The following is a 27,789-nucleotide window of genomic DNA, read 5'->3' on the forward strand; positions in this document are numbered from 1 at the left end:
GGATACTGTGGGAGCCCAAGCATATTATACAGATTACACAGTTCAGCAACATCCATGTGCCCAGTAGGTGGACGACTTATTAGTTTGCAGTGACAGTGAGCAGAACTGCCATAAATATTAATGTACCCTACAACTATTGGCTCGCTAGGGGTATAAGGTCGACAAGGCCAAACTCCAGTTTTGCCAGCTTGAAGTGTTTTACTTAGGAAGCTCACTTCAGAAGACAGCAGGAGAATACCACCAGACAAGAGCAGCCACAATGTGTGCCACTCGCAAACCTGTGACAGTAAGGGACATGCAGAAATTCCTGTGGTTATGTAATTCTTGCAGGGCACGGCTTCTGGACTATGCAGCTTACACGAGAACACTCTTATAGGGTCTCAAAGAATCACACAAAGGCAACCATAATTAATAATGGGCAGCAAACTTTATAAAACATTAATGATTTAAAAGAAATGACCTCCACAGCCCCAAGTTCGCCACCCCATGTAACAAGAATTCTAGATCTTTTCACATTTAAATGGCACACTCATGACCGCCGTGCTAACACAGAAAAGTACAATGGGCCACAAGCCATTGGCCTACTACAGTGGCACACTGGATTCAGTTATGCAAGGGCAATTCGCATGCGAACAAGCTCTTGCTTCCTTTGCCATGAAGAAAAGCTTCACAATTGTAATGGGATGTTAAGTGGCATTGTACGTGGAACTCCGTATTTGCGATCTTAGAACTATTTAATTCCACCCCGATCACCAAGAGAGCATCAGCATATAAGATTAGCTCGAGCCCAAACATTCATGTAGTACGATGCAAAACTGTAAACCCTGCAACGCAGCCAGCCATGATAAAACAGCCTAGCTGTGAGGTGGTAATGCAAATAGTTCCAGTTAAGCAGCCAGCTATGTGCTTGGTATCCACAGAGAATATGTGGAAGCAAGATAAAGTATAATGCTGTGGTAATGGTGTTATAGCGCCTTTATCCAAAGCCCTTTACAGAGCACATTTACATACAATATCACCCAACTGAAAATGGTACTCATTTATTGACCTCGGAAGGATGAAAGTCTGAGTTGGCCTTGCTAGGATTCGAACCTGCGACCTGCAGATCAGGCTCAGATTACAGCAGCAAGCGGCATATCCTTTGTGTTCTTTGTCAAGGAATGTAGTTCGGTGTTCACCAATGTTACCTCTGGGGACCTTAATTTCTCAGTTACAGAAAAAACGCCACCGATCATCTTCGAGTCAACTGAAAAATTATGGTGGCGCCCACACAGGCCCACAGTATGAGATGATTTGGCTCTCACTACAGTTCACAAGGCAGGGACGGGTTAGTAGGCTTTATTGAATTTATGGAGCACATTGTGGGTGCATCAAATTCACCCGTTTCCTCTCCTACTTCCCAATAACACTGAAAGTCCCAACCATCACCCAAAGGTTTCAAGGCTGTATGGACGCAAGAGTATTCTTTGTTGGAGCAATTTAAAAGGCACATTTATGAACAAAAAAAAGCAATAAACATTTCATGGTCAATACAAAGATGCAGAACATATGCAGTTCAACTTTTATTTTAATAAAATCAGAGTAATGCACAGCACATGCTGCGCTAGCATCTAAACTAGTACGATAGCAATTACTAAACCTACAGTGACTTGAAGTTCAATCTCGACAATTAGCAAGTTTGAATCCATTCTTTGCATATGATTGTGAAACACCATTTCTGAACTGAAAATATTGCTGCCAACAAATCTTGCCAAACTGTTCTAATTGAACATAAGTCACTGATTATGCCAATACAACAAAGATAAACCACATGTTTGAGGATTGCAATGTGCCAGACATTCACGGAAATAAAAAAACCACACAACTAAACAAAACTCACGCAACAAACATCTGAGAATCTGGACACTTCACATCAGTGTTTTGAAGTGTTTCATTAATATCTTAAGACAAGTGTATCAAAACCTTGGCATGTTTCACTTTAATTGCCAATTTATTTGTAGTTTTAAATTACACCAGAAAGTTATGGCTACATTGCCAATACCGGGTCTGCTTAATTTGACTTAAGAGTTTAATATGACTTAAACATTAAAAGCTCACGCTACCCCGAAATATATAATTTCACGCATACGGTGACATTCAACATTCAAGTGCCAGTGTTTTTGTACTGTCTTTTGGTCAAGTTTCTTTAAACTTTCAAAGAATCACTTTAGGCTTACAAAAATAAATATTTGTCAAAATGTTCAATAAATATCACACAAACTAGCAGCAAAAAGTATCTAGAAATCTGTCGTGTGCAAATAGTTTCCTTCCCAACCATCATTCCCATGGTCCCAAATATATTTAATCTAATCCCTGCCCCCAACAAGCTGCGTTCAACTTCTCCAAGAGACGAAATAAGATTGGAAGTTAAGGACACGCACACAAGACATATATATAAAATTCTCTGAATGTGCAATAAAAGAAGTATTTTGTAAAAAGTTATGGTCAAAATGTACAAGGGCCTAAAACCTAGACTATTTGAAATAGCACCATAACAAATGACCTCAATACTGTCAAGTGCACCTAATTAAAAGTTTCTGAACAAGGCACAATACACTTTCTATTGCACTTTAGGAGATTTTGCCATTTTCTGATGCCACTAATTGATTAAGATTAGATCACAGCCACATGACAATTAGTAAACTTGTGGCAGAGGCATTTTAATGGTGGACAATACTCATCTTTGGCCAGATTTAGCATAAACCGACTAAATACAATGGAAACCTATGCAACTAAAACTGACTGAATACTGCACTTAATTGCAGAATTAACACCTTGTGCAGTAATGTACATTTCCAACCTCTGTGATCTCTAAAGATTTCAGTTTACTCTTCTGGAGCCATTTTACAGTCTATAGTAAGCCAAGTATGTTTACCTCAACGCAGCTTGAACAGAGTAATGTGAATCTGCATTAAAATAAAGCCTGCTGCATAATTCTTCCTGTTCATACCCTCTTGACCAAAAAACATCAACACTAGCATGCGTTATTAGACCAAAATCAGCCAGGTCCATAAATGGGACTTCTAACTGTTGTGGCCAGCCATTCTACCATTTCAATTTCATATGACAGGCATTTAAGTCTAAATAGATGACTTGTCCAAAAAACGATTTCAAGTTATCAGATCTTTAAACGTTCCCTGTAACATTCTGCCCACATTTGGCTTTCACATTAATGATCTGCCTAAACATTGAAAAAAGGAATTGCTGTATTTACTTGCATTAACTTTAAAAACAGTGCTTCCAATGTATGTAGGTGTCCATACATCATAATGACTGGAATGGCTTATAAAAAGACTTCAGTTTCAAAGTACGTATCCAGGATAGAGTGAGCAAATCAGAACTTCTATGAACTCTGTACAGTTAACTACATTAGAAACTATTCAATTGCTATGCCTAGATATTTCACTGCATGTATGGGGAGTCCCAATGCAGGCAACTGACAAAGTTCTTGTAATTATGCATGGATAAACTGACGATTCCTGTTTGAGTTGTATCACACCTGTGTGCCAAGGTTTGATTTCGCCCAAGTTCAATACATTTAATGAGTCAATTGATATCTTGAGCACTGCTGAGCCAACAGGACATCAAAATAAAAAGTTGTCTAAAGTTAAAGGCACAGTACATTAACAAACAAATGATCCTCAGTCACAAAATTATAAATGCGGTTGCCAGGGGGTAAGGTGGGGAGTTAATCCAAACTACAGCAATGAAATCTTCCTAACACCTTCAGAGTAGGGCTTCTTGTTCCTATTGTTGGTTCTCATGACTTGGAGCTCCCATCAAAAAAGAAAATTCAGTGGAGAATCACAGCTGGTAATGTACTGCGAGTTCTTGAAGCTACACAAGGTATAGTCTGGCTAAGTTACATGTGGTTTCCATATTAGCTTGTTTGGTAGGTATCCGTTACAGATGTTCAGTTCCCCCACCAGTCAACACTGGAGCTGCCACCGTAATTCCCACCATATCCATCACTGTTATAAAAGCCTCCAAATCCTCCACCACCTACAAAGAAAGAAAAATTAAAACATTTCTAAATGTACAAAGTGATGCAATATTTTAGACAATGAATTTGTAGTCAAGTTCAATAGGAATTTTGAGGGAAGCGTTTGTATTTCCAAAACAACGTTTCAGTGCTAGTTCTATTACTACACAGTTTAGAACACATGTTTACCTCCTCCAAATCCTCTGCTACTTCCATGACTACTACCACCACCACCACTGCGGGTTCCACGACTGCTACCAAAGCTGCTGCTGCTGCCGCCGCTGCTGGCACCTCCCGTACTTTGCCTGTAGTCTCTTGCACCAAACCCTCCACTGAATCTACTGCAATAAAAAATAAAAATTGTAGTTGCACACCAAAAGCAGAAAATACACAAAGTAAAAAGTTATTTACTTGTAAGGCCACTTCAGTAGCACTGTAATCTTTCCTAGATGTGCCTGCTTTAACAATCCCACACAACCAGGTAGTTTTCTTTTGTTGAATCTTACCATCTATTCCTCAACAAGCAAGGAGACCCAAAGCGGATACCGGAACAGAAAGAACACGGTGACCAAAAGTCTTAGATAATGTGAACAAATACTATTAGTGGTTCCATTTAGAAGATTTTGTATGAGTAAGTACTAGAGAAGGTCGGATTTGCTTGCAAAAGCTCATCATTCAACAAGAGAAAATGCTTAAATGGAAGCAAATCACATAAGGTAAACTGATCTTTACATTCGGTCGTTCTGAACCAAAGAATTCACTGTTAGGAAAGATTTACTTCTTGCAACTTTCCCTCTATAGTTTCCTATGCACCCCATTTCTGCTTGGTTTTTGATTCCGTCATGACTTTTTGAAGCAACGTTAAGCCCGCAGCCTCACTTACCTTTTGCTCATGTCATGGGGAAAATGATCAGTCCTTCAAACTATCAGTAGTGGGAAACTATTGCTTTTGAAATTTTAGTATGCGATACATTACTCACCGTAATCATGATGCTTGAATTGGTTTAGATTTACATGCTATGCGTAGGCCGACATCTAGAGCTAGTCGCAGAAAATTGCATTGTTTTGGAAACTCGAAAAGGGACGTATACTGGGCTTGTCAGTAATGCTATCCCTAGTGTGACGTCCACTGTACCCATGGTCCATGTGTCAAAGCCCCTCAGATGCATGTGTTTGTTTGCGACATGAGGTAGCATGAAGTGTAGCTTGACTACAGAAGACATAAAGCAGATAAATCGTGATACAGCATAAGACCTACATGCACCTTCTACTCCAAGAGGGGACGAAGGGCAGGCACATGTTAATTTAAGCAGTTACAAGCATCAGAAATACGATTACGGTGAGTAATGTATCCCTTCTGAGGCTTGTGTGTATCTGCTTGGATCCCATGCTATGCATGAATTAGCGAGCAGTATATGAAGGAGGTGGGTTATGAGAAGGGATGGCAGCCAATAAACAGCTTGTCCCACCTGCGAATCCGCTTTAGAATGTGCATCAGTGCAGTAATGCTGAGTAAAGGTAAGATATATATTTTATTTGTAGCACGCTCATACAAAAGTCTTCAGAGCGTGATGAGGCAAGGGAGGACAAAATGATCTTACCAGGCCCAGTGAGATTGAGAACACGCAAGTACAGGGTGAGGGGAGAAGCGGAACTCATGAGCAAGGGATAAAAACAACTGGTAGTGCAGCCAGCAAGGTGGCAAGTGCATGGTTTAAAGCGCAGACAAGGGTGTCTGATAAGTGCAGGTAAGTGGACTGTAGAGACCCAAGTGCAAGGATTGCCAGGAGGCAGTGTATGCAATAAATGCCAGCTACTTCAGTTCCATACAAACATCCCTCTAGACGTCATTTGAAAAGCAAATTTGCTCCTTTACCTAAGGTAGAGTGAGCTCATTGTGTGAAAGGCGGGTTTTCTTTGATAGAGAAGAGCTGTATGCACAGATTTGTAGATTACATTCTTTGAAATGTGATCACCCTGCCAGGTGCTATGGATACAAAAAAGTTGATCTTCATGATTGTTAACATAGTACAAAACAGCCCTCCTTACATCTAGTGTATAGAGGCTTCTCTAAGCTGCGTTGGATGGATTTTGAAAAAAAGTGGGTCGTTCAATGGACTGGTTAACATGGAACTCGATATGAATTTAGTTGAAAACCTAGGATGTATTCCAAGTACTACTGTCATGAGGTAAACCAGAATGCATAGAGTGGTAGGCACGGGGTGGAGGGGGGGGGGGTTTGGGGGGGGGGGGGGGGGGGACCCAAAACCACAGAAGGTCCCATGTCTGTCCTGCTTGTAGGTGCACCAGACTGCAGCCAGCAGAAAACAAAAAAGCCCAATTGGGGAACGACTACAATCCCAGCAGCTCCAACACCCAGAAGGCACAGCCCACAGTGGCTGTAAACTCTGGGCAACTTCCAGGCTTGCGCGCAAACAAAAGCTTGTTCGTGCACAAGATTTCACCCGCAAGGGCACTTAGAATCTCCCCGCAGGCAAAACCATTGCAGGGCCACCCTCACCTGCAGCAACTCATGCAGGCTATACAGATAAGTGCTGGGAATCAGGTTTATTTCTCCACTGCCGCACCAAGCGCCTAACGGCTTGGGAAAGTGAAACTTGACAGCATGCGGCAGGGATCAGGCACTGGGGGAGGCATGAACACATGATAAAGTGTTAGAAGGGCGCACACCCTTCGTGGTGTATTACCTTTTGATGTGCCATAGCCTAAGCAACAAGTTACTTACCTGTAACTGTTCTCCAGCATGGGTCTGGCATGGATTCACATGCTCATGAGTATTCTCAGCCGCCAGGATGGAAATCCTTGGTAAAAGAAAACAGTTTCCATTTCATTTTCAAATGAACCTTTTCCTATAAGCCAATCCCTGCTCTGATTTTTTTTCACCAGAAAAAAACCTTCCCCCTTTAAGTTGAGGCACGTGGGGGTGCAGCCCTGGGAGCATGTGCTGGCCTAACTGCGCCCTCTGGCGCCACTTCAATCCCCATAGATGCGTCGACAATAGATTAACATTGCCTAATGACACCAGTTTCATTAGGGGTGGTGGAGAGCGTATGGAAACTGGTAGTGAGGAAAGTGGACTAAGGACTAAGTATGTTAGACACTACAGTGAGTAATTTATAATTACTCTTACGTCCTGTCCCCTTTCCTCCATACTGCATGGGTGATTATAACTTAACCTAGCCCTAGGGTGGAGAGGAGACCTTCCTTAAGCAAACAGGTTTCTAAAAACTGCCTGTCCGAAAGCCGCATCTGATCTATAGCCGGCGTCCAAACAGTAAGGCTTGCATTAAGTCAAAGGGCTGGCCCAGGTGGCCGCCTGGCTTATGACTTGTCAGGGGACATGCTGCTGGAATACGATGGCCGTTGCCTTGGCTCCGAGCGTGTGGGCGTGCATGTTGGCCGGAAGTGGCTTATGCAGTCCTTCAAATGCTTCCTTGATGGCTGAGACCATCCAACGGTCTATGGCGGCCTGATACCCCGGCCTTGATATGCCAAAGGTAACAGTGAGTCAGCCTTGAATTTCAGGGCACACCCGACATTGAGGCAGTGAACTTTGTGCCTCATCTTTAGGTTCAGCAAAAAACTTAGCCAGCACTATTTCTTTAGATGGAAAGCGGAAGGCACCTTAGGTAATAATGCTCGGTGTGTCCGCAGGACTACTTTATCCTTGTAAAAAAGTAGTACAAGGCTCTGAGGCAACCAGCGCCTGGACTCCACTGACTCTGCAGACTAGTAAGGCCATCCTAATGGTGACTAGCCCGATGTCAGTGGACGCCATTGGCTCAAATGGCTTGGGTGCCAGGGCACCAAAGACTATGTTGAGGTCTCATACTGGGTGTGGCCTCATGATGGGCGGATAAAGTCTGTTGAGTCCCAAATGCCAGGTTGGAGAACACTGCATTCCTGAGTTTCTGTAGGCCCCAATGGCCTACAAGTAACCACCTGCACGCCTGAGTGGGCAAGGTGCACCAAGAAGGAGAGCGCGTCAATATCCTTAGAGCCTGCCCAGTGACAGAACCTGGTCCACTTGTTCTTATACTAGGCTCCGATAGCCTTGCTCCTTGCGCGATCTCTAGATTAACCGGGAAAAGGCTGAGGCGCCCTAACGTGACCTGCTCAGGAACCACACTCGGGGCTAGTTTCTGTGGAGCGGGGTGGATGATCCTGCCCCCCTGCAAGATGTGCTGACAGGGTGGTCTCTCAAGAGGCCGAGTAGCTGCGAAAACCATGGCGCTATTACAATGACACTAAGGCGGTGAGACTCCTTGATCATCACTGTACCAGCGGTGTGGGCGGGAAGGTGTATGCTGTCATGCCGTTCCACTGAATCTGAAATGCGTCGCCCGGGGACCTGCCCCTGCCAGGAGGCGAACTGTTGGCACTTCTTGTTGTCCCAGGAGGCAAAGGGGCCTCCTGTGGGTGTCCCTATCTGCTAAAGATCTCCTGCAGAACAAGGTTGTTCAGTTGCCACTCGTAAATGGTCTGCTCCCAGTCTGCTGAGCCTGTCCGCGTCCAGGTTGGAATCCCTAGGAGGTGGACGGCCCAGAGGTTTTCCAGGGCCCATTCCACATGTTAACTGCCAGTCTGCACAGTGGAGGGGATCTGGTGCCTCCCTGCCTGTTGACATAGAACATGCAAGTTCCAGTTGTCTGTCTAAATTAGGACGACCTTGCCCCCGATGACCGGAAGGAAGGCTCTGAGCGCTAGCTCAATGGCCTGCAGTTCCAACCAATTGATGCAGTACTCCTGCCAGGTCCAGTGCCAGGGACGCAGTGGTTGTCCAGGATGACCGCCCCCCCCCCCCCTCCCATCCCTCGGAGGAGTCCACAGTGATGGTGACCTGTGAGGTAGGTTGCCGGACGGGCTTGCCCATCCACAGGTTCAGTCCCTAGACCAAGTGAGGTCCAGGTGAAGAGAAGGAGGAACTGATCATATCCGCCCGAGATCTCCACTCCTGGTTCCATGATGCTGCGAAATGCAGCTGTATCCCCTCATCCGGAGTCTATTGTGGGGACGGCCAATAGGACCGTTCCCATGAGACCCAGAAGGTGTTGGTACCACCAAGCCGACATCACTTCTCTGCTGAGGAAGTGCGCAGTAGCCCTCTTGGACGGGATATTGTCCTCCAAAGGAAACTGAGCACGTGCCCCAGATGAGCCCCAAGGTGGTCAGTCTCTGTGTGGGCTGCAGCTGCGACTTCATGCGATTGAGTGAAAAGCCCAGATTGTGCAGTCTGTTCATAAGAGCATGGGAAGTGTGGTGCACCGCTTCCAGAGATGAAGCCCTGACGAGCCAGAAAACGGCTAGAGGTGGTGGCCCTGAGGAGGGCCGCCACTGTATTCAGCCTGGTTAAGACCGTGGGGGCAGAATTGAGGCCGAAGGGGAGCACCTTGTGTTGGAAATGGTAGCCCATGATCCTGAATCGTCGGAAAAACAATGGGCTGCCAGATCGGGATGTGCAAGTACACGTCCTTCAGATCCAGGGAGCACATAGTCTCCCTTGCACAATGTCTCCACTAATCAAGCTGGTGCAACCATCTTGAATTTTTGTAGAGGTAGGGAGAGGTTGAGTGTGGAAAGGTCCGGCACAACTCAGGCCCACCAGTTTCTTTTTCTGAATGGCAAACATCCTGTAGTAGAAGCCCACGCTTCGCTGTGACTTCCTCCACTGCTTGGCTCTTGACGAGCGACCGGATCTAGTTCCTGCCCCAATCTCTGGGAGTGGAGGGGGAAGAGGGAGGAGAGGCTGGGTTTGGAAGGTGTAACCCTGTGGATACTACGTAGAGGATCCAGGGGTCTGCGAAATTCTGGTGCCAGAAGTGTGCATGGAAAGCAAGACTGGCCCGACCCCCCGCACCACTGGAGACACGTGACCCAGAGGGGCGTGCCATGCCTTCTTTCCCTCAGAGGCTGTTGCAGAGGAGGGATAAGCCCTTACTCCCCCCCCCCCCCCCCGCTCCTTTTTTTTGCTTGCGCCGGTTCCGAGACAGCGAGCGGTCCAGATGCCTGGATCTGCATTCCTGGAAGCTGCAGAACCCTTCATATACGACCCCTCTCCAAGCGCTGATGAGTGGCTGTATGATTTGGGCATGGCCTTTGTAAGGATGGATAAAGACTTTGCCGTTTGTGAGCTGTTTTTCTTCTTGTCCAGCTCTTTGTCCATAGAGCAGTGGAAGAGGCCCACCCCAACCCCATCCTAGAACGGTAGATCTAGCATGCATTCCTGGACATCCGGGTTAAATTTTGTTGCCTGGAGCCAAGCTGTTCTTCTCATGTCCGTGGCAATACAGATGGCACGGCCTGGGGTATATGAGCCACTGGATTCCATGAGGTCATGCGCCACCAGTTTGGCTTCAACTAGCCCCGCCTTAGACCGTGATTGGCTCTGGGTGGGGGCTTCCAGGAGGAAGTCCGCAATTTCCTGCCATAACCTTTGGTTGGCGGCTGTCAGCATGGCATTGGCTTGACGTAAATGTAAAGAGGCATTGGAATAGAGGTTCTTACCATACACCTCCAAGATCATCATCTTGATTGGCAGGGCAGCAGAGGACGACTGGGGCTTTGAGTATAGTGATGCTGCAGCGATCACTGAATAGTGTGGCTGATGGGCCGAAAGCAAGTGTATCCCCCCCTCCACCTGCCTGTACTTTGCGTCCAGGCATCGATTGACCGGCTGGGCAGAGTGGGGTTTGAGCCAGCCCTTCTTGGCCAGGGCAACTACATCGGTCTGCATAGGAATCCCCGATTTGGCAGAGGGTCGTCGCATGAGGACTTTGGCCATAACTCCCTCTGCCCGCGTCTCGACCCCGGGTGGGGGGGATGGGGTGGGGTGGTGGCGGCGTTAGGCCCAGGTACTCTGCCAGACCAGCAAGACGTTTGTGGAAGGCCCTGCTGAGGATGGCGTGTCTGGATCCTCCTCCACATCCGTATCCTGCAGATCTGGAGGATCCTGTGGAGGAGTGGTTGGTGCCGGTGGCTGGGGTACACAGCCCGCGGCCGGAGGTTGGTATGGAGCCCCTTGGGGAGTCGGAGGTGGCTGCGCCAGGGCCTTGGCATCTGTGGTGCAACTAGCACTGCGGGAAGGACTTTGCTGATGGCGTCTTTGATAACCCGCATCTGAGGTGACTTCATAAGGAACAAGTTACTTACCTGTAACTGTTCTCCAGCATGGGTCTGGCATGGATTCACATGCTCATGAATATTCCCCGTCGTCAGGCTGGGAATCCTCGGTAAAGAAAAAACCAGTATCAGTTTCGTTTCTGATCTGTCTTTCGTAGTAATAACCAATCACTGGTCTCTGCGTCATACTGACCACAGCCAATGACTGCCCTCTACCTAAGCACCACCTCTGGCAGCCATCTTCAGATTTGGAAGCACGTGAAGTGGCAGTATGACCAAGTGAAGAGCCGCAGAGGGGTAGGCGGGAGGGTTCGCATGTGAATCCATGACAGACCCATGCTGGAGAACAACAGTTACAAGTAAGTAACTTGTTCCGTCTCCAGCATGGGGTCTGGCATGGATTCACATGCTCATGAATAAAGAATACATAGCAGTACACACATGCACAACCACGGGAGGTGGCAAAGGCTCAACATTAAGCATTACATCAAACTCAACATTAAGCATCTTACCTCCTCACCAGGCTCACCTCAGGCGAACAGGTTGCACAGCACTGCTTGGCCGACCCTGGACTCATCCCCTGGAATCCCGATCGACGCAGTAGAATTTCGTGAAGGTGTGCGTCGACCTCCACGTAGCAGCCCTACATATGTCCAGCAGGGGCACACCAGAAAGGAACGCCGTGGTAGCTGCGATCGCTCTGGTGGAATGGGCTCTCGGACGGCCAGGCAGCGGTCGGTTTGCCAACCGATGACAGTACATGATACAGCCGGAGAGCCATCTGGAAATGGAAGCCTTCGAGAGAGCCTTCCCCTGATTGACAGGTCCAAAGTTCACAAAGAGTTGTGACGTCTTCCGAAAACACTTCGTGCGGTCCACGTAGAACTTCAGCGCTCTAGCCACATCCAGCGAGTGCAAAGTCCTCTCAGCCGGCGACGAAGGCGACGGGAAGAACACAGGCAACACCAAGGGTTCGTTGAGATGGAAGTCCGACGGTACCTTGGGCATGAAGGAGGGGTGCGTCCTGAGCACTACCCTCGTGTCGTGAAAAGTCAAGTACGGGGCCTTGCAGGAAAGGGCCTGGATCTCTCCCACCCGTCGTGCGGAGGTGATGGCCACAAGAAACGCTGTTTTCCACGACAGAAACTTCAACGGGGCCGAGTGCAGAGGCTCGAACGGAGGTCCCATGAGCTTGGTCAGCACCACGTTGAGCTCCCACGCCGGGGCCGGAGCCTTCACCGGCGGGAACAATCTGAACAGTCCCTTCATGAACTCTTTCACCAGACGATGAGACCACAAGGACGTCCGCCCCATGGTTCTGGTGTATCGGGAGATCGCAGCAAGATGAATCTTGATGGACGCGTGTGCCAGTCCAGCTTTGGCCAGCGTCAGCAGGTACGGCAGTACCTGGGGAGCCGTAATCTGTTGAGGGTTAATCTTCTGTGCGTGGCACCAGACAGAGAACCCCTTCCATTTGTGTCCGTAGCATTTAAGAGTCGAGGACGCCCTGGCCTTTGCAAGAACCTCTCTGCAGTCGGCCGGTATGTCGTATCCTCCAAACTCTAGCGCTGCAGGAGCCAGGCCTGCAAGTTCAGCGATTTCGGGTCGTGGTGGAGGATGGCGCCTCCTTCCCTGGAGAGTAGATCCGCGTCCACCGGCAGCTTGATTGGCGGGGACGCTGACAAGTCCAGAAGGTCCAGGAACCATATCTGCCTCGGCCACGCAGGTGCGACGAGGATCATCCTGCACCGTGACCTCTTGAGCTGGTTGACGAGCCGGATCAGCAGTGGCAAAGGAGGGAACGCGTAGAGGAACAGGCCCTCCCAGGGGAACGAGAAAGCATCGCCCATGCTCCTCGCCTGGGGAAACCTGCTGGCGAACCTCCGGCACTTGGAGTTCGTCGCCGTCGCGAACAGGTCGATCTGGGGTGTGCCCCACCGTCGGAAGAGGCGATCCACTAGATCCTGCCGTAGTTCCCACTCGTGGCACGAGCGCAGCTCCCTGCTGAGTGAGTCGGCGATGGTGTTTTTTTATCCCTGCCAGATGAAACGGCACCAGAAACATCCTTTGGGCGACTGCCCAATGCCACAGGTCCTGCGCCTCCTTGGACAGTGCTGGGGACCTGGTTCCGCCCCGTTTCCTGATGTAAAACATGGTGGTGGTGTTGTCGGTGAAGATCCTCACCACCTTGCCCTTGAGGGACGGAAGGAAGGACCTGAGGGCCCAGAACACTGCACGGAGCTCCAGGACGTTGATATGGAGGGACTTCTCCGTCGGGAGCCAGAGGCCTCTCGCGTACAGATTTTCGGTGTGCGCTCCCCACCCTTCCAGGGAGGCATCCGTGGTCACTGTCTCCTGGTGGTCTGCGGTCTGGAAGTCCATGCCCGCCGTCAGATGCGCGCGGGTGCCCCACCACTGGACCGCTCGGCGGAAACTCTCGTCGAGTGTGATCCTCTCCTCGAAGCCGCCCGTCGTTTGGATCCAGCGTGCGTCCATTAACTCCTGCAACGGGCGCATCCGGAGCCTGCACATGGGAATGAGGTAGATGCAAGAGGACATCATTCCGAGGAGGGACTTGATGGACCTCACCTTGGCCGCGTCGGAAACCAACATCCGCTGTACCTTGCCCAGGATGGACCTGGTCCTTTCCTCCGACGGGGAGGCCAGAAGGGACACTGTCGAGCTTCGCTCCCAGAAACAGTGCGTTTTGCGCGGGTACCAGGTGGGACTTGGCGTAGTTCACGGAGAATCCCAGGTCCGTGAGAAGTTGGACGGTCCTTGCCGTGGGGTCCACGGCAAGCTCCCTCGTCTTGGCTCGGATGAGCCAGTCGTCCAGGTAGGGGTAGACGTGGATCCCCTCGCGGCGCAGCTGCGCCGCCACCGGTGCAAGGCACTTGGTAAATACCCTGGGTGCCGACCGTAGTCCGAAGGGGAGGGCTTTGAACTGGTAGTGACACCCTTGGACCACAAACCTGAGGAATTTTCGGTGCCCCTTTAGGATGGGAATATGGAAGTAGGCATCTTCCAAATCCAACGACGACAGGAAGTCTCCTTCCTCCAGCTGACCCAGGACGTGCTGGAGGGTGACCATCCGGAACTTCTGCGCCTTGATGAACTTGTTCAGACGTCGCAGGTCTAGGATGGGGCGCCATCCTCCCGTCTTTTTCTTCACGAGGAAGTATCTCGAGTAAACTCCGGAGCCCCGAAGCCTCTTTGGGACGAGTTCGATGGCGCCCTTCCTGAGCAACGCCTTTACCTCCAGGAGAAGCTGAGGGACGTGAAGCTCTCTCCTGGCCACGGGGGGGACGCGCGGGCACCTTCTTTGAAACTCGAGCGCGTGGCCCCGGGACAAGGCGTCCAGCACCCAACGGTCGGTGGAGATGGACTCCCACACGCTGACGAAGCTCGCCAGCCGGCCTCCCACCGGGGTGCTTCGGTGGGGGCCCGACCCCACAGCCGGTTCAATCCTGTTTCGACGAGGCTTTGCCGCCTTGACCTCCTTGGCGACGACGGCGGGGTCCTCCAGACTTGCCTCGTCCTCTGTAGGCCTCTTGAGACGACGAGCGGGCCGCTTGACGGTAGGTAGAGAAACCGCCGCCGGAACCTTTGGAGGCGCCCTTGCCTCCGCTGCTCCGAAAGGGCGTCCGTCGTTGCTGTAGAACCCCAAGGGCCCGGGCCGTCTGAGTGTCCGCTTTAATGGCCTGAAGGGAATCGTCCACTGTTTTCCCAAACAGGTTGTTCCCATCGAACGGCATGTCCAGGACTCTGGTCTGTACGTCTTGACGGAAGTCCGTAGCCTTGAGCCATCCACGCCGCCTAAGGCACACGCCGTTGCCCAACTGGCGAAATCCAGCGTCGGCGATGTCCGTCGCAATAGTGATGGCGTGGTCCGACGCCACCTCACGTTCCTTTAGGATCTCCAGGGCATCCGCCCTCTTGTCGTCCGGTAGGAAGTCCAGCAGGGGAGCCAGTTTGTACCATAGCTCCCTGTCGTAGCGGGCCACGATAGCCAAGGCGTTGGCCGCTTTAATCGTCGTCGCTGCAGACGAGATGACCCTGCGTCCCATAGCGTCCAATTTCTTTCCCTCGCCGTCCGGTGGGAAAGTCGATGTGGAGGCCGCACCCCCCCCCCCCCGCTTTCTTCCTGGCCGCCGCGGAGACGACGGAGTCCGGGGTAGGCTGCGCCCGGAGGCACAGGGGGGCCGCGTCCGGGACCCGGTACTTCTTCTCGTACCGGTCTCTTCTAGCTGGCGTCGTGGAAGGGTTCTTGAGGAGGGCGAGGCCCTCATCCCAAATGTCGTCCAGTAGAGGCACCGCGAGGACAGTCTTCCTCTTGGCCTCGCGCCGTTGATAAAGGAATCCTTCCTTTTTCTTCTCCTCAGGGCAGAGTTGGAAAAGCTTGGATGCCCTGGCGATCATGGAGTGGAACGATCCAATCTCGTCGGGCGGAGAGGCCCTGGTGGGAGGTGACGATGGGAGATCCTCGTCGTATACCTCGTCGTCCGTACCTGTCGCTGCCGTGTCAGTCCCCGTATCATCCCCTCGGGTGGACGGGGAGGAGGGCTGGACGGGTCGCGACGGCTGAAAAGGAGGTGGAGGGTGAATCCTTCTTTTCCTGGGAGGGGGAACACCCGAAGGTCCCGGTTCAGGATCCCCCGACGGGAGAGGCTCCTCCGTCGGCAACGGTAGTCTCGTCCTTATCTCTGAGCATAAGGACTGTATAGCCAACAAAATGGCTGCCAAGTTGTCTTGCGGCGCTGGCAGAGGGGAATCCGATGGGCGATCAGGGGCCCCGTCGGCACCCTCGACGCTGTCGTCACCTGCGTCGGGATCCATCCCGACGGGCCGGTCTTCATCCACGCCAAGGCCGTGGCTTAAGACCTCGATCAGCTCTTCCTCGGAAGCCGAATCTACGACGACGCCCTGCCCCCCCCCTTTTTCTTCCCCGCCGGGGATTTCACGGGGGTCCTATCAATGGGCACAAAAGAGGACTCCCTCCGAGGTGGCAGGGAGACTCTGTGCCCCGAGGTCGCCACCACTGGTGAAGCCTCCACAGGCTGAGCCAGGGCCGCCGCGACAGTATCGATAGATGGCTTGGCCGGATGGATTAAGGCCTTCACCACCTTAGGTGCGCTCACCGCCTTATCCTTGAGGGGGGGACACTGCCTCGCTCCCCCTACGATGGGGCCTTCAAGCTCGACCGGGGCCTCTCCAGGAGCTTCGCCGGGTGTTCGCCCTTCCTCTTACCCGACCCAGAGCGCTGGCTCGTGGCTGAAGGTGCCGGGGAGGGTGCGCCCTGCCTGGCGCCCGTAGAGCCCGACCGTTCGGCGCTCCCGGTGCCAGCGGACTCGCGGTGCTTGGCCTTGTGTTGGACCCCCGTCGCCGGGGCGTCCTCAAAGGTCTTAGAAGACCGCTCGGATTTCTTCCTCTTCTCGCCTGACGGGCTCTTCCCTTCCAGCCAGTTGGCGAGGCGTTGGTGGCGGTCCTTCATGGTCCGCCACGACATATTGCCGCAAAACGCACAGTCCTTCTCCACGTGCGTCTTGTCCTCATGTAAGCAGTAGAGACAAAAGGAGTGTTCGTCCTCCTTAAAGACGTTCTGCAGCTGGCATCCAGGGCAGACCCTGAACAGCTTTCCGGGCGTCGAGCTTCCCTTCTCCTGGTCCATGTCCTGGCCTGAGAAGCTTCTGGAGTCCTCCAAAACGTAGCTCGACGAAATCTTCACCCTTGAGGGGCGCAGACGAATCCGACACGGGTCCCCGTTGATCGGATGGAGAGTCGGTGGAGCTTGAGGCTCTTTTGACCGGAAAAAACGAAGTTTTAAGAAAAAAACGTGAAAAAATAGCACCAACGCTCGAGAGCAATAACATGAGGATCCCAACACATGAACGTGCGGTAAAAATCTGAAGATGGCTGCCAGAGGCGGTGCTCAGGTAGAGGGCAGTCATTGGCTGTGGTCAGTATGACGCAGAGACCAGTGATTGGTTATTACTACGAAAGACAGATCAGAAACGAAACTGATACTGGTTTTTTCTTTACCGAGGATTCCCAGCCTGACGACGGGGAATATTCATGAGCATGTGAATCCATGCCAGACCCCATGCTGGAGAAGGCTGAGTAACTTCTTGAAGAGCACCTCCTCACTGGCCAAAGAGGGGGCAGGGGATGCCGACAGGGTAGCAGGGAGCTGCTGCGTACCCTGTCCATATGGATGCAAAGGAAAGCTGCCCTGCGCAAATGAGGGGTTAGACTGTAGGCCACCTACCTGATTGAGGCCAGTCCCACCCTGACACTAGTTCTTTGCCGAATTCCTGGAATGGCGGACGGGTGCCTCTTTCTGGCGCAGCGGGCATTTTGTCAAGCTGTCTGCCACGTGAGTGCGACGTGTTGCTTGGCCCGGCTTCCTCCAAGACTCTTGCGTGTCGATCACGTGGCGTACTTTGCTCTCCGGGCCTAGGCCCATTAGGTTACTCCCCGACCTGGGGGTGGGGTGTGGGGGGGGGGGGCGGGGGGGGAACGTATTGCTGGCATTAGGGCGTAGCCCCGGTAAAAACCTTCGTCCTTCAACACTGCAACTGGTAGCAGCCTGGGTGCACGTGAAGTCTCCCTTGTGGGGTGCGATGGAGAATATCGCCCCCATCTTGGGCCTGGTTCGATGCTTCAGAGTTCTTGAGATCCTCTGGAGGCGACCTCTGCAAGAGCTCCCTCCATCTGGCTAGTCTGTTCTTCAGCGCCTTAGAGGACAGCGAGTCACACACCGAACATGATTACCAACCATGGTCTGGGCCAAGGCAATGTAGGCAGAGGGCGTGGGGGTCTGAAGTTGGGAAGAGCCCGTTGCAGAATGGACACATGCTGAACCCTGTAGAAGTCGACATTCGCTGATGAGGAGCGTGACGCCTGAGGACCGAGTACCTGAATGATGAAAAAGAAAAAAAGACCAAGTCGAAGTAACCATGCGCGGAATTACATGGTCGAAGCCAAACCCAGGAGTGCTGGTGTATTTGGCCCGTTCCCGTCGACGTGGAAAAGGGGACTGAGGTGTGGCGCCAGAGGGTGAAATCAGGGCAGCGCATGCTCCCTGAGCCGCACCCCGACGCCTCTAAATTTAAAGGGGAAGAAGGTTTTTTCTGATGAAAAAGGTTCCGTCTACCGTCCCTTGGAAGGGATGCCCATACAGTATGGATGAAAGGGTAAGGATGTAACATGGCGGCCATCTTGGAAAAGGATTTTCCTTCTTCCTACATTGGGATGTTACACGCATCCTGTTGTAGGAAGGGGAGTTTTTTTTTAAAGCACCCTCCCTCCCTCCCCCATTACCGGTTTGGCAACCCAGGGTGCCAATGACCTTCATGCCCAGTTCCAGGGGCTGGAACGGGGGATGAACGCCACATGAATAACTTAGAAATGTTTTTTTGAGAAATTAGACTTTGTACTGTTTTTGCTCCCCACTTCAAAATCATACATCTAGCGCTGCATTCAACTGCAATGCATTCCCCTTACTGCCATATACTGTTAGACATTTAGGCATAATTGGCTTCTGAGGGTTTCCAGTAGCATTGGTGTGTGGGAGGGGGCGTTGATCTGGGCACATAAAATAATCAAATACCTATCCAGCCAATGAAGATTTGCATGCAGTGGTGCCAACACTATTTGCACAGCACTTCTCCCTTCTAGTCCAATCCTAGTTAGTTCCACGATTAATGAAATGAAGTAAATTTGAATAGCATAATATGACACATTTAGGACTTATTGTAGCACTGGGGATACAACGTCTTCTAAGTGCTATGGTAACCAAACAGACAATAGTAGATTCACAAAAGTAATGTAAACCTCTGTAAAAAAAAAGGTCTGACTATAGAACAATCATTTAAAGTGTGGTGCATTAGGGGATTATTGTGGTATGGTGTTATGGCATGTACTCTACCTTGATTGGGTTTCAGCTAAACTGAGTCACCCTGTTCACCATACAAGGGTGGCCTAGGATATTTTAGAAATCAATCTTAAGACTCGTCATTGTACTCCTGCCAAGCAAAATCCTATTTGCCACAGTGGTATATGCTTTTCTTAAGTTTCAGTTGCTTAGTGTGTTAAGGCCCCAATAATTATTTTGAATACATGTCTGGAACTCCAGTACTGGACTACGTGCGATTACCCGTACATTCCATAGCATACCCATTAGCTCAGCAGTTTAGCTTAACTGCTCAGCTTACGTTACCTTGATGGCGGTAAGCTAGGCTGTCTAAACAGAGGCCCTCAGAATAGACCCACAAGGCTAGTTCTGAAAATCCCTTTGAACACACCGAAAACAAAGAATGCAGGAAATAACCACTGCTTCTATTAAAAAAAAAAAAAAAAAAAAAAAAATCACATGTACCTCTTTGAACGGCCACCACCACGGCTGCTGAACTTGTGCTGCTGTTCGTAAGCCATACTTTCCAACCAAGAAGGTACTTCTTGTTTAGCTTCCACAAGTAGATCCAGCAAATCCTTTGTGATGTTTATATTCTTCTCATGAAAAAATGATGTAGCCAGACCTAAAATCAAAAATATAATTCCTTGTTATACACCCATATTGTTGCAGAGCACTATACACCAAGAACCTAAATCAAAAGAGATCCAAAAAAAAGGTACCCTACTTCAAGGCATTGTTGGGGATTTTCCATATTTCACACTGCACATTACTCATCCTATTGCTCTGGTATGGGCATACATCACAACCAATATCAAACACTGACACCCCCCCCCCTAAATCCAGGAATTGCCTCACCATCCCTCGAACCACTTTCAACCACACCCAATTCATTTGCATTACACTATGCCCTTCAAACTGCCCGTCCCCCATTTTCCTTCCTCATCCATCTCTGCCCACTATTTCCACCCCTGGGATTCTGGCAACTAAGGGAGAATAACTATTTACCCCTGGTAATAATCTACTGGGTGGTACTCCCACAGATACCTCATCTTATATATTTGTACTCCTGCTTGCAGCTCTCTGAAACTTTTCCAGCACGGGGTGCCATGTGCACTGGTGTCGGCGGCCGTAGAGTCGCCACCCCCCCCCCCCCCCCCAACAGCCTGTGACCTCTGTTTTCTCCACAAAAATGTTCAGCGTTGGGAGTCATTCTATAATTTTATTCGAGAGCTCCGTAACCATGGGGTAGGTTGGGAGGGCGATGAGGAATCTGTGGGAGGAACATCCAATAGAAGGAACATTACCAGAGTATTTAATTTGCTTTTACTGGATTGCGCCCTCCCACAGATTCCTCATCTTAGACTCCCATAGCAGTAAAACCATTATGGGGGAGGAGCGAACTCCCAATTATGTCACCACAGCTCTACCGAAACCAGACTAATTTGCAGATACTGTGCTCAGGCAGTAGTGTTTTGCACATGTATGAAAGGCCATGCTGCGGCCTGACATATTTATAGGTATCCTCTTTGGAGAGCAGCGGTAGCTGCCACACCTCTAGTGGATTGTGTCCTGACCCCTTCAGGAATTTCCTTACATGTTCTGGTATCACAAAGCCAGATCCATCTGGAGATGGTTTGCTTCGTTATTCCTTTACTCATTTTCAGACCTGTGTCTCTAATGAACCGCTGGTCTTGCAGCCTGAGTGGTGTCCCATTGATTTAGAAATTCAGAGCCCTCTTGGGATCACGCCTATGCAGCCTCTTAGTCCTTGGATTGCTGCGGTGGATAGAAAGCTGTCAGACAGATAGTCTGCGACAGATTAATCCGATACGACCTTCGGGAGGCACGAAGGGCGCACTCCAGAGTCGCTGGGAAAGACTAAAAGGTGGCTTACAGGCCATGGCCGGCAATTCGCTTACGATCCGGGTAGAGGAAATGGCGACCCAAAAGGCAGTCTTCCAAGATGGTTGCCTCAGAGGACGCAAATGTAAAGGCTCAAATGGGGAAGCCATGAGTGAAGTTTATTTTTAAATCCCATGCCTGGACAATGAAAGGTGTCAGAGGAAAGGTTAAGGTGAGGACTGGAAGGTTTAACATGCATCTTAAACCTCTGGCAATCGGTCTGGGCAACCCTCCAGACCATCATTCTTCACCTGCCAAGCCATTACAGAAAGGGGAAGACCATATGCAAATCAGGCTTGGTCCCACCCCCAAACGAGCAGTCCAGACCAAACTGCTAGGTCACATCCCTCAGGACACGTGTTAAGGATGGATAGGCACTCGCCTTATTGCTCACAGTTGTAGCCTGTACTACCAGAATGTCATGAGCTGGATGTCGTTTTAGGCACTCTGGATCAGACAGCTGGTTTGTACTTTGGCAAACTCCTTATGGACAGCTGGCCCAGAGGCAGGTAGTCTGTAGCTCCAGGAAGGGGATGTTTTAATGGCATTGTGAAATGGAACTCAACGGATGTACCCTTTCAAAATTTGTCAAATCGCATTGTTATTTCGCCAGGTGGGGACCCAGAACCCAATGCATCCATTGCTTTTGCTGTCATTTTCCTGCAAGCAATGTTTGTATGGGCTCTAGGTTCTCCCTGTAGGTGTTCCACCTCAGGAGAGGTGTCCAAGCCACTTGCATTTTGAAGGGCAGAAGCCAATTCGGACAATCTCCTTTCCTCATCCTGAAACTTGAGTGTCGAGGATGACCCATGGGTTTGAGCCAAAAGCAACAAGTTACTAACCTGTAACTGTTCTCCAGCATGGGTCTGGCATGGATTCCGTACACAAGACCTGAATAGCCATCAAGATTGCTCCCGATTTGTCTTGTGGCATAGGCACCGGTTGCGCCAGTTGGGGGTAGGATCTCGGTCCCTTCCACAGCCCGCTGGTTCCTCGTTAGCACCACCGTCGCTTTCTTCGTCCACCTCGTCGGGATCCCTCCTGTAGGACCAGACCTCTGCAAGCTTCTTGTTCTGGATCTTTGCATCGCCAGCCAGCTCTTCTTCAGAGGAGGTATCTGTCCATAATGGCCACCCCCCCCCCCTCTGGGGTTTCACAGGGGTCTTTGATAGGCTGCGGTGGCAGGGAAACTCTAGGCTCAGAGGTAGTCTTCACTGGGGTAGCCTCTGCAGGCTTCGCCAGGGCTGCCACGACTCCCTCGATCGAGGCCTTAGCTGGGTGAATCAGGGCCTTCTCCCGAAGCTTACCCGGGTTCTCCGATTTCCTCTTCCCGGAGCCAGAGCGTTGGCTCATGGTTGGAGTCGGTGATAATGCGCCCTGCCTGGCAGCCCAACCGATCAGCGCTCCTGGTGCCCGTGGACTCGTGGTGCTTTGCCTTTTGTTGGGCCCCCGTCGCCGGAGCACCCTCAAAGGTCTTAGAAGACCGCTCAGACTTCTTCTCACCTGCTGCAGGGCTCTTCGCTTCGAGCCAGTTGGCGTGTTGAGTACGACAGTCCCTCATTGTCCGTTCGGACATGCTTACAAAACACAGTCCTTTTCTACGTGCAATTTGTCATGAAGGCAGTAGAGGCACCGAGAGTGCTCATCCTCAAAGACGTTCAGTAGTCCACATCCAGGGCAGCTCCTGAACAGCTTGGGTCCAACAGGCATCATGCTTCCCTTGTCCTGGGCCATGACCACGCGGGGTAGGCCTCAAAGATCTTCTGGAATCCTCTGAGAAGTGGAAACTCAACGAAAAGATGCCCTTAAGGGCCGTAGAAAGTTCCGAACACGGGTCCCCATTGATCGAAGTAGAATCGGTGGAGCTTGAGGCTCGACTGACCGAAAATATAAGAGTAAACTCTTCGGAAAAATGCAGTAAAAGCTCGAGAGCTAAAGCACGAGGACTCCCAACACTTGAATGTGCAGTAAAAATCTGAAGATGGCTGCCAGAGGAGGGGCTTCAGTAGAGGGCCGTCATTGGCTGGGGAAGTGACCCAGAGACCAGTGATTGGTTACTAGTATAAAAAGTTCAGAAACAAAACTGAAACTGTTTCTTCTTTACCGAGGATTCACAGCCCGACGACAGGGAATATTCATGAGCATGTGAATCCATGCCAGACCCCATGCTGGAGAACTCTTGCCTCCGGAACAGGATCACCTTCAAGCGAACAGGTTGCGTAGCACTGCCGGGCCGACTCTGGACTCCTCCCTGGAATCCGTCGACGCAGTTGAATCTTGTGAAGGTGTGCGTAGACCTCCACATAGCAGCACTGCAGATGTCCAGCAGGGGCACACCAGACAGTAATGGCGTTGGCGCAGTATCGCTCTGCTAGAATGTGCTCACGGACAGCCAGGCAGTGGGCCGTTTGCCAACCGGTGACAGTGCACGATACACCCCAAGAGCCACCTGGAAAAGGAAGCCTTGGACAAAGCTTTAGGTTGGTTCACAGGACCAGAGTTCACAAAAAGTGGAGTGGTCTTCTGGAAACTCTTTGTGCAAGCCACATAGAACTTCAGAGCACGCGCCACAGCGAGTGCAAAGCCCTTTCAGCCGGCGACAAAGGTGTCGGAAAACGGGCAGAAAATTTTTGAAGTGGAATTCCGACGGAACCTTTGGAATGAAGGAGGGGTGCAACCCCAGCACCACCCTTGTGTCATGAATAGTCAGATAAGGCCACTTCCAGGACAGGGCCTGGATCTCACATACCCTCCTGGCAGAGGAGATAGCCACGAGAAAAGCAGTTTTCCACTAAAGGAACTTGAAGGGCCTGATGCATAGGCTTGAAGCCCCCACCAATGAGCCTCGTCAGGACCATGTTGAGTTCCCACGCTGAGGCAGGAGCCTTCACTGGCAGGAACCGGCGAAACAAGATGTGCAACCAAAGCAGACCGCCCTGAAGACCTGGTGTAGAGGGAGATAGCTGCCAGAAGCACGATGGAGGCGTGTACCAGCCCTGCCTTGGCCAAGGACAAGTACAGAAGGATCTGCAGAGCTGTGACACTCAGGGTTGATCTTCTGCATCCAGCACCACTTGTGAAATGTTTCCACTTGTACCCGTAGCACTTAAGAGTCGACCCTCTGACCCTGGCAAGTTCCTCCCTGCAGTCTGCTGGTAGCTCGTACCTACCGAACTCAAAGGCTGCAGGAGCCAGGCCTTCACGTTGAGCAATCCTGGGTCGTGATTTAGGATTGCGCCTCCTTCTCTGGCGAGCAGATCTGCGACCTCTGGCAGCTTGTGGCAATGCCGACAGGCTGAGAAGGTCCGGGAAACAAATCTGCCTTGGCCATGCAGGGGCGACGAGGATCATCCTGCATCGGCACAGTTTCAGTGGATTGATGACTAGCAGCAGGAGAGGCAACAGGGGTAACGCATACAGAGACAGGCCCTCCCACTGGAAGGAGAATGCATTGCCCATGTTCTTCGGCTGGCAGAAACTGTTGGCGAATCTAGGGCATTTGGAGTTTGTTGCAGTGGCAAACGAATCAATCTGGAGTCTGCCCCACTTGAGGAAGAGGTTGTCCACTTGATTGTGTTGAAACTCCCACTCGTGGCAACAGCAGAGCTCCCTGCTGAGGAGTCTGCGATTGTGGTCTTAACTTCGGCCAGGTGAACAGGAACGAGGAACACCCCCAGGGCGATGGCCCAGTGCCACAAGTTCTGCACCTCTGTTGGGGAGAATTCTCAGAAATGTGCTAATTCCTATACCTTAGAGACCCGGCACTTTTGATGGAATCTAGGACTTTAATTTTTAACCTGGAGAGCAAGACCCTTTCCCCCACTTGCTCATGTATTTTACTGCAATTTAAACAGTTTCTTTTGGGTACGGGGTCGGACAAACTCCATAGGCATCTTTACATTGTGACACATAGCACCTTCAGGGCAGTGGCACAGGGAAGTCTTACAGATTTCCCCAAGGTTTAAGTGCCTTCTCTTGGATAAACTACTGCTTCCAAGAGTAGTAAAGTGAAATTGAATTTACTTACATTTGTAACTTTCTAAACCCAGCACACACCATCTTACAATAGGGTGCGTTAGGCAAAGTTCGTATGCAGTACCCTCTGGGACCACTACACACATCTAGGATTACAGGTGTAAGAAAAACCAACCTTTGGTAGAAGTCTGTACCACAGTTTTCGGTAGTGAACCAGGCTTACCTCAAGAGGGAATGTGAGCTTGTAAGGGTGTTACACAAAGGTCTACAATGACAAGTATTCAGAGACACTTCTACTCAAGGTTTCTTGGCAAAACATTTATTACACAATTTATAAAGCATTCACTAAATGAGGCAGCCAATATCACACAAAAAGTATAAAATATTGAATACTAAGCAGTTGAGCTCCCTTGAAGTGGCAGCACAATAGCATTGAAGTAGGAGCAAAAAAGCATATGTTAATAAAACAAATTTTACAGTTACTTTAAAACAGTGCAAATAGTTTGAGTTCAGAGGAGTTGATTCAATTCAATAGGTAGGCCAAAGTCAAATAGGTTAGTGTCTTGTATAAGTAAAACCAGTTCTGGTATTTAAAACGCAAGTCTTTGCCACAGTTCTTAGAAGTAGTTCACGGAAGAAAGGTTTGTATGTAGGGTCAAAAGCTGACTAGGCCTGCAAGTTGCCAAAGTTCCACAAACTTTCGCAGTGAGAGGTAAGTTCTCTCGGTTGGGTTTTCAGAATACCTTATATTGAAGAAAAAGATGCAGCTGAGGACTTCTGTTCTTGAGCCTCAGTCGTGGGGACAAGAGGGAGGACGTCGGGGACTCCTGCACTTCACAGGGACGGATCACAAAAGCTGTTAAATTGGCAAATCTTCGATTCCGGACTCTGTGCAAGCACACAAGCTGGTTTCCTTCTCCCTGGTTAATCCTAACCAGCTCCGAGAATGGTATCCAGGTGGCTTACGAGTTGATTGGTCCCACCAACTCAAAGGAAGACGAAATCCTTGAAGGGCTTCTCTGTTGAGGTGAACTTGGTTATTCGGACCTACAGCAGGGCTCCACCGGGCAAACCAACAGTCCAGTAGTTGCAGCAGCCATTAGTCTTCGGTTCTTTCGTTCGTGGTCGACTGCCTTTCAGTCCAAGAGACACCTTTTAAACAATTTTCACCCATTCATTCCAGCCTAGCTGCCGCTCACCCAGCAGAATGGCTCTCCTTGCCGGACAGCCAGCCAGCCAGCCAATCACGCCAGAGTACATTTGGATCTCTTAGGAGACTAAGCACAGAGTTTAGGGCACCTCCCTCACTTCCTGCCCACCCCAGACACTCAGGCACCAGAGACAGTCTTCAGTCCTGAAGCCCGCCAAAGGCATAGAAACAAAGGGACCAAACTTAGATTGGCACGCTATGACAAACTCTAGAAGGACCTTTCCAAAAAGAAAACCGGGATCCGTTTAAACAAAGGGGGCTTGGACGCCATCTTGAAAACATGGGTCCTGCGATTTTTAGCTACTGGTGTTCGCAGTTGGGAAAAATCATGTTAGTTTGTTGTAAAACGACTGCCACCAGCCATTTCGATAGAAAAGGGTAGCATTAGACTGCTACATGAGTTTCTAAACCTAGAGGATAATAGGTAACCCCGCCAGCACTATTGTAAGATGGCGTGTGCTGGCTCTAGGAATTTAAAAAGACTAGTAAAGTCAATCTAACTCTACATTCTCTGGGAAACACTAGTTTATCCCAGAGAAGGCATTTAAACCTAAAAGGCTTCCCTGTGTCACTGCACTGATGGTGCAGTGTGAAACATGAAAAGGTGATGCCTATGGAGTCATCTAAAACCCCATAATCAAAGAACACTAGTAAAATGCACATCAAAATACAAGGGAGTGGGGGAAAAAAGGCTCACTACAGGTACAAAAAAAATATCAAGTCCTCAAAATCCATTAAAGTTGCTAGGGGTCTCTAAGGTGAAGGGAATTAGCACATTTATGAGAAGGCTGGCTGTCCGGCAAGGACAGCCACCCTCCTGTGTGATTGACAGCTAGGCTGGAATGAATGGGAGAAACCTGCATAAAAGGTGAGGCTTTTTGGCTTGGAATGCAGAGTCGACCACTGGACGAAGGAATCCGAAGAACTTGGAAGAGACGCCCGCTGCAACTCCTGGACTGTTGGTTTGCCCGGTGAAGCCCTGCTGCTGTGCTGAAGATCCAAATTCGCGACTAGCGAAGCCCTGCAAGGACGACTTCTCCCCTTGGTGGGACCAATCAACTCCAAAAGGAACTCGTTTGGACATACTCTCGAAGCTGGCTGTACTTTCACTGCTGCTGGAACCGAAGTGCAGGGAGAGTAACACCAAATCGAGGGGAATCTCTTAAGTCAGACCCGAGTGCCAGGAAGATCCTCTGGACTTCCCTGAACTGACCAAGCCTGAGCCACCTCAGAGTGCTGGACCCCAGAAGCAAGGAAAATCTGAAGTGGTATCAGAGAACCGCAGTGTTGCCATTTGCTGTCAGACGCAATGAGCTGAAACGCTGAAGTGCCTCTGAATTGAAATTTGCCCTTGCTGTCGTGGATCATGCTCTTACCCCCACGACTGAGGCAAAGGAACAAAAGGATAGGCAGAGCCACAGGAACAGAAGCCAGCTGGAACCATTTCTAACCAAAAGTTACTACACAGTCTAAGAGAACTTAACTGAGAGCAAGTAAGGCTAGAAGACCAGAGTTGAGACTTGTCTTGGTTGCTCCTGTAGAGTTGCTTGCATCTTCTACCCCTCACAAGCCTCCCAGCTTGTGGCCCTACACTTTTTCTAAACAAAGTTATAAAACATTGTGCAA

The 27,789-nt window shown here is 50.2% G+C and overlaps 1 protein-coding gene across 6 annotated transcripts in view; it reads right to left on the bottom strand.

Moving 5' to 3' along the window:
* Positions 1 to 1,549: 1,549 nt before the first annotated feature.
* The window catches only part of DDX3X (DEAD-box helicase 3 X-linked), a 466,925-nt gene continuing 440,685 nt past the window's right edge, over positions 1,550 to 27,789 (bottom strand). For all 6 annotated transcript variants that reach the window (XM_069636525.1, XM_069636523.1, XM_069636524.1 and 3 more), the window contains 3 exons: positions 19,539 to 19,698; positions 4,211 to 4,362; positions 1,550 to 4,041 (listed from right to left, as the gene is read on the bottom strand). In XM_069636525.1, the coding sequence (XP_069492626.1) occupies positions 3,953 to 4,041; positions 4,211 to 4,362; positions 19,539 to 19,698 (401 nt within the window). In that variant the 3' untranslated portion in view covers positions 1,550 to 3,952. The remainder of the gene's footprint in view (positions 4,042 to 4,210; positions 4,363 to 19,538; positions 19,699 to 27,789) is intronic.

The sequence above is a fragment of the Ambystoma mexicanum genome, chromosome 7p (assembly GCF_040938575.1).
Source record: "Ambystoma mexicanum isolate Mex_15411 chromosome 7p, UKY_AmexF1_1, whole genome shotgun sequence".
In the NCBI taxonomy this organism is placed as follows: domain Eukaryota; kingdom Metazoa; phylum Chordata; class Amphibia; order Caudata; family Ambystomatidae; genus Ambystoma; species Ambystoma mexicanum.